At 36.4% G+C, this 11,064-nt stretch overlaps 1 protein-coding gene across 1 annotated transcript; it reads left to right on the top strand.

Annotated features, from left to right (window-relative positions):
* Positions 1-3,345: 3,345 nt before the first annotated feature.
* LOC148853386 (transcription factor ICE1-like) lies at positions 3,346-8,404 on the top strand. The gene is made up of 4 exons (XM_088985460.1): positions 3,346-5,075; positions 5,915-6,139; positions 7,293-7,463; positions 8,134-8,404. Exons 1-4 carry the CDS (start codon positions 3,897-3,899, stop codon positions 8,215-8,217), a joined length of 1,659 nt encoding a protein of 552 aa, XP_088841586.1. The 5' UTR covers positions 3,346-3,896; the 3' UTR covers positions 8,218-8,404.
* The last annotated feature ends 2,660 nt before the right edge of the window (positions 8,405-11,064 follow it).

Here is an 11,064-nt window from a genome sequence, read left to right as displayed (position 1 = left end):
AGAATTGGGGGAAAATTCTACTCTCTCATACTTAGTGACATTGTACCGGTTCTTTGACCTCACCAAAGACAGTTCAGTCCTTTGGGGCCAAATCCAGATTCCTAGATCCATGCCGGGGGCTGAGGTGTGGTGGGGGCTGTTGTATATTGGAGTTCAATTTCCTTCTTTCCATGATTCCATCAAATAATTCTATCGGAAGGACACTTGCGTCTGTATTTGGTTTGAAGGAAAAGATAGGAAAAGGTAGAGAAACATGTACAAACCTTGCATGAGTTTTCCTTCCTCTTACTACCTTTTCCTTCAAACCAAATACAGCCCCAGTAGAAACAAAGCACAAATAAGAATCCAATATTGAATTGTCGGCATAATTACTACACCAACTGTTTTGTGACTCACTTTATTAACTCCAAAAACCATAATTATCACTTTTTTTTAGATATTAAAACATTTATCGTGTTAATAATTCCACCCATTTTATTACACATCCATTGATTAGTATATAAACATACTCAGTTTGGAATTTTGGATACAAATATGTAAAGTGCAAAACATTGTATTTTGTATGTTTGCATTGTATATATTTGTATTTATACTTTTTTCAAACTGAGCCTTTGGTTAAGTTTTGCATATCAAAAGCTGATGTAAAATTCGAACCACCTTCTTCCTACGTCAATTTTCACTGTCTTGCTGGGAATCACATTATCTTCCTCCCTGCATCACAATCTACCTTCATTTTTTTTTCATATAAGATGCGAACCATATCATTTTGTTCCTATTTTACTACTCATAAATAAATAAGACAGTTATATATGAAGCAAAAGTATATCAGACTTTGCACTCAACCTATTTGCATTCCTATACATTTACATCAATTCAAATGACATTTGTGCTGCAAATCAATTGAGCCTAATTTAGTTAGAACAAACTTACCATCCAAGTCAATTAAGAGGTAAAAAATAAGTCAGTCAACTACATCGGTGGTGCATATAATGTACGTACATTTAGTTTCACGCAAGGTTTTTTAAATTGAATTGGGCAATAAACCAATCAAGGGTCCAATTCTCAGGTCAAACAAACGGCCTGTTCTGATAAAAAAATAAAAAAATTTAAAAAATTGACCAAACCATTTTCCAAAATCAACAGTTTTTAGAGAAATAACGGTTCTGAGATAAAATAGACCGATTCCCGATTTTTGCAATTCAACCATCCGATTCAGTCCAATTTTGAAAACCATGGTTCCATGCAAACTCTTGTAGCAATTCAATTACATGTGCAATTACAAACACCGTAAGGGTATTATTCCTGCCTTGAAATAGACATCCTTACAAACACAGTTAGGGTATTATTGGTGGTCCAACAATAGATATATATGAACCAACTGATAGTGGCTTTATTGGTAAGTTATTTGGTTAATTGATTGTAGCCAATACTTAAGATAAAAGATATCAAATCCAGTTATCGCTTATCACCAGGGTTGGGGACTCTGGGTACGGCCGGGGGACCGGCTACCCCCTAGTTATATAGCCCATGAAGCAGAGGACATATATAATAGAAGTGAATTACTATTTAAGTTGTTTAAGGAGCCCCAGAAGTTCTTGTAATATGCAGAGTTCAAAATTTTGATACGCCCTCATATAATACAAGCGTTGTATTGGTACTTTCAACCTTGAAACGATCCTTTGATTTTAGTTTTTTTTTTTTTTTTCAAAAATAGCTCAGCGGATAAGTCTTAGGCCAGTTTAAACCCTGAAATAGGTCAAGACTTTGAATTCTGAAATACTAGTATTTCATATATTGATGGTCATCGATACATTAAGAATCTGTCAATATGTGACCAAAATTTTGAACCTTGGTAATGTATAAATTTATATACATATATACATATATACATACATAAAATAAGACTTTTATATTTTTATTGATGAAAAATAGAACTTTAACTATCAACATTATTTGTAAAATCCACCAATTTGAAGTGAGACATGATAAATAGGCTATGAAATTAGACATTGTGACCGGCCTAATGCCAATGAATCTATTTTCTGATAGAGGGTTTGGATTGTACGAAAGAAAAAAAAAAGCCTCCTTATGCAAAACCTTATTATATTTTGTATGTATTTATACTGTATATATTTGCATTTGTACTATTTTCAAACTGAGTCTTACAAAATCCATTATGGACGGTGGAAGTAAAGCCGTGTCATCATATTAGAGAAAAAGTTTAAATTAAGTTTGTATTAGGGCATGGATTATTTGTAATTTTGTATCATGTTCCTTTTTGAAGTGAAAATGAACTCTAGGGGAGGGATTTAGTACTAGCTAGTTGAGTTATTTTAGTGAAACCCCCTTAGTCTCTTTAAGGACTTGACGTGACAAAAGTAATTTGGATTGTGGAGTTCATACCCAAAAGAACTCCCTTGTTCCTTCCACACACCTCGTTCATGCAAAAAACTTCCGACGTTTAAAAAAAGCCATTTTTACGATCAATCTTCTCTTTTGTGTTTTGTGCTTTTGCTTTTATATTGAACTCCTTATTTCGCTCCTACCAAGCATACAAAACAGACTCAGGAGTGAACATTCAATTCAGTTTATTTGAAAACAAACCAAATCAAAGATTTAATTTAAGCCAAATTTATTTTAATACATATAGTCACTATCATCACCTATTTCAGAAACTATCAAACGGCGTAAAAAAGAAAAAGGAAAAAACTTCACTTTCCAAGTTTTGTCGAGGGGAATTGGAGACCATATATTCGTCCAGGACCATTTATGGAGCTTACTTTAGGCGTATGGGTCCACTCCCAATCCGAGTGGCCAGACTGACAGTTTAGACCTGGTTGTACATTTCCTTTATTTTATTCATTCAACTTAAAAAATAAAAAATAAAAAAATCCTGTACGTGTGCATGAGCCCAACAAAAAATATTATGTATGAACATTATTTATTAAACTGTGACTCTGGGAGTGCCGAAATGAATTAAAAAGGTCGAATGTTTGTGGGAGACAACAGTACAAGTTGTTAATATATATATATATATATATATATTATTAATAAAGTAATGGTGGTTCACTGATTTGAACTCAGAGCTCCTACTAATTTGTTTGACGTAGTAGGGAAAGAAAGGGAATGAGATTTTTCTTTTATGCACGAGTACTACTCGGAACCCGGAACAGAAAAGTCACTTTTCTAACAAAGCAAACACGCTTTGTTAACCAAGTAGAGGACCCCAGCCATCATTCAAATATCAATTCAATTCCCATAATTCACTTAACCCAAAACAAGACATTCTTTTAATATTTTGGAAGAAAATTGACAAAAAGGCAAGCGCATAGCAGAAGCCCATGCAGATGCAATGCGACGTTCATCATCTCTAAATGAAGACACATTCTTCTTATCCGTTCTCCTACTTCTCCCATCACTCACTACATTACAAATTAAACAAACTCTCCCGTCTCCACTTCTAATATTCCCCTCCAAACCAAAATCCATCAACACCATGTGGACCATTTTCTGAATTCGTAAAAGCAATAAAGAAAAGGGGTTCCGTATTTAATTCAAAGAAAATGACCTAGTAATTTAGCAGATATTGGAGGGTAATTTGGTATTTTAATCTCCTGCTGTTGAACAACCAATGCAGCAGAGAGAGAGAAGAGAGAAGCTACACCGAAGTCTCAGGGTAACGTTCAAGCTATCTATTACTCATCCTCTCCTCCAAATGGTAGTGTTGTTCTGAAAAAGTTATTTCCCTTTTCCTCTGCGACTTATTCTTCTTCACTTTCTGTTTCCATCCTAAGTCCTACTCCCTTTTTATGCATTTATACAACCTGTTCCTCTTTCCGCTTCTTAAAATCTCTGGGTAAAGATTGAAGAACAACCAGCAGGAAAGCAGAGGAGAAATGCTCTCGAGGGTTAATGGTGTTAACAGTGTCGTTTGGATTGATGAACAAGGAGAGGAAGAAGACGCGGTTTCGTGGACGAGGAGCAACGGTGGAGGAGATAACAAGGACGACATGGGCTCTCTATCTACGTTCAAGTCCATACTTGGGGACGACTGGTATGTGAACGGTAACGGAAACCCATCTCACCACGACTTCCAGAGCGTCCAAAACCATCCAGAAATCAAAGATATTGCTTTCCCTTCGAACCCTACTGCAGCGGAGAGTCTACTGCTGCAGCCCGTCGACTCTTCATCTTCCTGTTCTCCGTCGTCCGTGTTTAACCTCGACCCCTCGCAGGTACAGCCGTTCTTGCCACCCAAATCTTGCTTGTCGTCGCTTTTTAACGTTGTCTGCAGCAACCCCTTCGACAATGGGTTCGACTTGGGGTGCGACCCCGGATTTCTCGCGCCGTTGCATGGGAACCAGACTTCGAGTTCCTCTGTTCTGATGAGCAGGGGAGCAAGTGTTTTGAATGGGTTCGGCGGGTTGAGTTCGCAGGGTCAGATGGATACTCCCGATTTTAGTTCTAATTCACAAATTCCGACCACCCGATTGCTGCCCTTGGGCGGAGATAGCACCACTGTGGGTGCCGGTTTCAATACGACTGATTTCGGAGGTTTTGAGGGTTCTGCTAATAACCTGTTCCTCAACAGGTCTAAAGTTTTGAGACCTCTCGAAATTTTCCCTCCTGTCGGCGCACAGCCCACCCTATTTCAGAAGAGAGCTGCTCTCCGGCAGAATTCAGCCGCAGCGGACAAAGGGGGCAACTTGGGGTTTTTTGGTTTGGAAGGTGGTCAACATTCAGCTAGGGTTGAGGGGAGCAAGGGCAAGACGGAATTGGAGGAAGAACAGGAGAAGAGGAGGAAGAACAACGAGGAGGATGAGGTGGAGGAGGCAAGCGTCGATGGGTCGGGTTTGAATTACGATTCGGACGAGGCGACGGAGAATAATAAAGTGGAGGACCATGCAAAGAACGCTGGAAACAACTCGAACACAATCAGCACTGTCATCGGTATCGATCAGAAGGGGAAAAAGAAAGGGCTTCCTGCTAAAAATCTCATGGCTGAGAGGCGTCGTAGGAAGAAATTGAATGACAGGCTCTACATGCTTAGGTCTGTTGTTCCAAAGATTAGCAAGGTGAGAATCTCTAAGGTCCATGCTCCTTTTCTTATTTTTCCTGGCAAGATCTACTTTGGTTGTTCTCTCCAGGTAAATGCTTCGTTCTATGCAGGTGTTGTTCTTTTAACTTCGAACTAATAGTTTTACTTTTCTTCCTGTTTTTACATGTTACTCTACTCGTAACTCATATTTTATCGTCTCGGATGAATGGCCGCTCGCATTGAAAATTTAATAATTTCTTTATGTCAAGCATGTTCTCTTTTGAGCATTCTGCAAAGAAATATCCAGCATCTTGCCCCACATGATTTTTACCTTATAACAAATGCTCTTCCCTTTTCTTGTGTCAGCCTTTCTAACTTCTCTTTTAAATCATCTAAACTGGATGGACCTTAGTGGTTAAAGAACAAAGCAAATATCTTTGAAACAATACTTGATATTCGTTTAAGGCCTGGCAAATTCATGGGGGATGGGTATTGATAAAAAAATCGTGGGAGGTGGAGTAACTATACTCAGTCAAAGCTAAGTTTGTTGTTTTTTGTTTTGCCATGTTTTAGTAGCAAACTTTGGAATGGGGGATTGGAACTTTGAAAACTAAGTAATGTGATTGCATTTTTCTTCTTTGAACTTTATTTGAGATAACCTCAAAATATTCAACCATGTGCTTTAACTTTTACAAACTCATTGGCTTTTCAAAAAATGGTGAGGAAATAAGATTTGCACTGCGGACTTAGGGTATGTGAAGCCCTTGTTCATTGCCAGCCACAAGCTGGTACTTTGAAAGCTTCATAAAATTTGTTTCCCCTTTGATAAAGTGATTGATTATATACAAGTTTAATTTCCAGTTGTTGCCTTGACAGATGGATAGAGCCTCAATCCTTGGTGATGCAATAGAGTATTTGAAGGAGCTTCTGCAAAGGATCAATGACCTCCACAACGAACTAGAATCAACACCTCCTGGTTCTTCACTGCCACCTAGCACAAGCTTCCACCCTTTGACACCCACTCTTCCTACCCTTCCCTGCCGTGTCAAGGAAGAGCTCTGCCCAAGTTCATTGGCAAGTCCAAATAGCCAACCTGCAAGGGTAAATAAATTAGACTTGCCCCAAGAAAAGAAGTTCTTTGTCCTTGCAGACTCGTTTCAATGCTTGCTGTTTACATTGCCATACTCTGTCCTGTTTGCATTTGTGCATAAGTTTTTTTTTTTTTTTTTTTTTTTTTTTTCTCTTTTTCTCCTTCAATTTGTTTATATTGTCTTGATAAACTGTGCAGTAGCCAATATCTTTGATATTGCAAATATATGTGAGTATGCTTTTTCATATTGCAAAAAAAAAAAAAGTGGCGGAAAAAGAAAATGCCATTGGCATTGTATAGGTTCAGCTTTTCACAAGGATTTTACTTTTGGTTCTTCTTGCATTTCAGTGCATAAGTTCATAAACTCAAATGGAGTCACGTCTAAAGTGTTAACAATTTACAGAAATGAGTCAGTTCAAGATTTCAAGAAATGATGTGTATATCTTTATCAGTTAGCTGAGTTCATTAAGATGATGAAATTGTTGGTTTAACCGTTTAAATTTGAATAGACCCGGGTGCTTCCGAACACCCCATCGTCGATTCTAGTTAATGCTTAAAAGGTCTAAAAGGCCATCACCCAATATTGGTCCCAGCTACCGGGGGTCTTGGGAGGGGTGAACTAGATATGGATTTAACCAATGGTATTGTTTATTTATTTTTTGCACAAAGTGTTTGCTCTCAAACTCAAACCCATATTCTCATGATTGTCAGCCTGAAATTTTACCATTACACCAAGCAATGGCCCCTTAATGCTTAAAAGGCCTATGGATTAGAAATGCTTGAAATGTGACCTACTAGTAGTAAATAGCTCTAATGTCCATGCAGAAGGTGAATAATGGGATACCCCATTGTCTTTAGTGTAACACCCAACATTCCTGTCAACTTGGAAATGCTTGGATAATTTTGATGGTATGATTAGGGTTGAATCCCCTTGTATAGGGCTCTGATTGAATGGGCCATATGTGGATTGTGGTTTCCACAGTACTTCACTTTTACTACTGTTAGCTATGTATTAGGCTATCCATTTTGTTTTTGCTGTTTAATCTTGTATATGGCATCTCAGTTTGGATTGATATTTTCTGTTTTGTTCAATTGAATGCAACCATGATTTACAATAACCAAAACGAATAATTCTTATTTGTTGCCAATTATCTATATTTGCAGGTTGAAGTCAGGGTACGAGAAGGAAGAGCTGTGAACATCCATATGTTTTGTGCTCGCAGGCCAGGTCTCTTACTCTCCACCATGAAGGCTCTTGATACCCTTGGGCTAGACATCCAACAGGCTGTCATCAGCTGTTTTAATGGCTTTGCTCTGGATGTTTTCCGAGCTGAGGTATGCCTCTCTTTCAGCATCTCCTTCTTTTATAAGGTTAGCTAGGGTAGAACTGATATTGTCATGGGTATAATGCTCAGCATCTTCTGATTACATATGGGCTCAACACTGAAGTTTGAATTTTGCTCTCCATTCATAGGCCCCGTTTGGTTTGCGGGAATAGGGGTCTGGAATGGTCTATTCCGATTCCAACTGGTTGGTTGGGTGGAATCGGAATCTCATTCCCATTCCTGCTGGAATGTCATTCCCATTCCCTGCCCCAACTTGGGAATGAAATCCCATCCCTGCTGATTCCAATTTTCATCCCCATTCCGGGTGATTCCAATCTTCATTCCCACTCCTGTCTGAACCAAACAGACTATTGGAATAGACCATTCCGATTCCGATTCCGACTGCAAACCAAACGGACCCTTAATGAAATAAGATGAAATCCATGGTACCACTTTCACAAGTATATGAAGAGAAATGCAGGGAAGTGGGTATTACTACTTAATGCCTGCTTAAGTGAATCTGATATGCGTCATGTTTGATCTAGTTGCATGGTTCCAATCCAACTTTCAAGTTTGTAAGATGTATCATTGTTAAGTGCTCGTTGGAATTCAATAATCTTAAATTTACCTAGATATATTAAAAGATGTCTCATTTCCTTTTTTTCCATTTATATTATCAGCAATGTAAGGAAGGCCCAGACGTCCCGCCTGAGGATATCAAAGCAGTACTGTTGAATTCAGCCGGCTTCCATAGCATGATATAGCTGTCACCCAATGCTCAAGGACTTGCAGCGATCTTTTCCGGGTGGTAATAGTCTGTAAATGCAATTTAGTAGGATAGGAGCCTCTAAGCAGCTCAGTAATTTGGATAATGTTGGTGGGGGCCAATTCTCCTTTGAATTTGATCCGGCAATTTAGTTTTAAAATAAAAAGTCTCCTTTTGAATTACAATACATTTCCCATGCATTTCTTTCTGCTTACAATTTCGTAAGCACGTTACATCGTTTTGCTGGCCACTGTTAGGGAGGCTTGCATCTAACACAACAAGCTTTTCAGTTGTTAGGGTCTTAGTAGAATTTGTTTTACCTATTTTCTAAAAGCGAAGTTCGTATTTGGTGTAGAATACTGGAATTTGCCAAGTGCAATTTTTTCTCCAAATTTCAGTTTCACCGTCAAATTAATATTTAATAGTTAATAACTTAATACAGTGGTGGGGGGTCATCATTAATCATTTCTCATGGGCTTGGGCCAAGATCAAGCTTGTACTCCATTGACCTTGACCGAGTAGAATTTGACTTGAGGCAATACTAAAGTTTTACTTTCCACGTTGTTTCTTTTTCTCTTGTAGCTGTAGGACAATCTCCCAATCTTTATAAAATCTGAATGAATCAGAGTAGAATATAGAAATGTACTCGGTTTCCACTGTACAGGTTTTTTTAAGTTTTGTTTCTAGCGTCTTTTTCGAATTTTCATCCAAGTGGGGTCGTTAATTTGATTGTGGCCAGCGAGCTGGCTATGTGGTCTCCCTCTGTAGTCTTATATATTCTTTTCCTCTCTCTCTCTCTCTTTCTCTTTCATGAGGAGAAAACGTTAATGCAATCGAATCAGAATTTATAGTCCGACGGTGTACTCTGCCAACGCTGTGCTATTATCGTCCTGATTTGCGTTTGCGGTTCCCTTCATTTTTCAATATTCACCAGAATACTTCCAAGCCCTAAAAGAATAGTCTTATATAGTCTTTTCCTCTCTCTCTCTCTCTCACTCTCTCTCTCTCTCTCTCTCTCTCATGAGAAGAGAAAACGTTAATGCAATCGAATCAGAATTTATAGTCCGACGGTGTACTCTGCCAACGCTGTGCTATTATCGTCCTGATTTGCGTTTGCGGTTCCCTTCATTTTTCAATATTCACCAGAATACTTCCAAGCCCTAAAAGAAATGTGGTATTACAGGTGAAAATAATTGGGGAAAGCCCAAAGGTATAAATGTTGTGTTGTGATAATTGATAATACCATGCATGTGTACTCAAATTCTATACATTACTAATGTATGCATGGATCATACAAAAGAAATGGATGCTACTTAAAAGTTAAAAGCTTCATTCATATTTTGGTTTGATAAAAAATAAAAAATAAGCTAAAAAATCAGTTGAAATGACTTGTGTAATTATTAATAATTCAATACGATTTCTTTTGTTAAATATTGCAAAATGAAAATGCTTTTTTTTTGTTTATATTATGGATTTAGAATCTAATAATATATGCATTTAGTCTATACTAAACATTGTATTTTTATTGAAAAAAATCCTTTATATATAAATTGGGTTCATACATATATACAAATTTGATGTTTCAAAACTTTTTCTATTTAGGCAGAAAATACTAACTTATTTCAAGGGGATGTCTTAATAGATATTTTTTTTTCTCTCTCTTTTCACAATCTAATCTTTGTCAAGTTTAGACATTGAACACGAATAGACATGCCTTTTATCTGTCAATTGATGATAGAGATAAGCATGCCGATAGATATTTGTCCCTAAAACTTAAAAATGATATTAGCCAATGACCTAGTGATTAAATCCGGTTGCACCTTTAAAGTTTTTAACCTAGTCAATGGATTAATGGTTAGGTTTTAAATGTCTTTTTGTGTTTTTATCCATTTACGTTATTAATAAAAAAAATCTCCATCTAACATACTTATTATTATTCAATATGATGAATATATAATATTATAGAAATGGTTAATTTTTTATTTAAGATTTTGTATTCGTGTAATATAATTATGTACATATGTATACACAGTTTGGATTTGTATAACCTTATAATTAATAAATTCAATGTTCTATGCTTATATAAATTTATTATATATGTATAAGTTTAATGTTAACTAATTTTTTGAACATTTTTATATTTATTTATTTTTAACTACAGTAAAGTTTACCTGGATCCAAATCCAATTGTCAGATTTTGAATCAGATTTGGGTTTGAAATTTAAATAATCAAATTAGATTGAAATGTGGTTGGATATGATTTGAACCTAACTCAGCTGTAGCCCTATAAACATGGTCAATGCTGATTTTTTTTTTGTTTCTTTTTTCTTTTTTTTTTTTTTTTGCATCTATATCTATTTTTTGCATTTAGTGATTTACTACAAGCTGAAGTGCCTAAAAGGGCTAGGGGGTACAATAAGAACTTGGTCAGAAGTAGTAACATCAATAATTTAACAATGAATATGAAATGGCAAAGCAGGATGATGAGAAGGCTTGTAGACAATCCGATGTAGTTGAGAGAAGGCTTGGATGATGATGATGATAATTATCTATTTTCATATTTTTTTGTTGTATGATTTATGATGACATGGGCTAAACGGTTCAATTATTGATCTACCATAAGCTAAGACTACTAAATTACTAGTGTCAAGCCAATCCTTTTTTATATGCAAAATAGATCAATGGCACACTAATCATTTATTTGAATAAATTGTTTGTGTATGTGATATTAGAATTTGAAACTATAGACGACTTTAATAGTTTATATTTCTTTTATAGATATATGAATCCTTTTCTTGAGTATTAGATTAATATAAAATTACATCTAAAGAAAACTAATAATAAC

Source organism: Nelumbo lutea, chromosome 4, assembly GCF_056320005.1.
Source record: "Nelumbo lutea isolate HS-2025 chromosome 4, American lotus-T2T, whole genome shotgun sequence".
NCBI classification, from domain to species: domain Eukaryota; kingdom Viridiplantae; phylum Streptophyta; class Magnoliopsida; order Proteales; family Nelumbonaceae; genus Nelumbo; species Nelumbo lutea.
Note: the sequence above shows the minus strand (reverse complement) of the source record. Positions and strands in the feature narration are given on the sequence as shown.

Bases quoted from the DNA above. Each gene is read 5' to 3' on its own strand.
- LOC148853386 (XM_088985460.1), top strand. From the start codon at position 3,897: ATGCTCTCGAGGGTTAATGGTGTTAACAGTGTCGTTTGGATTGATGAA. The intron at 6,140-7,292 runs GTAAATAAATTA...CTATATTTGCAG, and splicing joins CAAATAGCCAACCTGCAAGG to GTTGAAGTCAGGGTACGAGA. The intron at 7,464-8,133 runs GTATGCCTCTCT...TTATATTATCAG, and splicing joins TGGATGTTTTCCGAGCTGAG to CAATGTAAGGAAGGCCCAGA.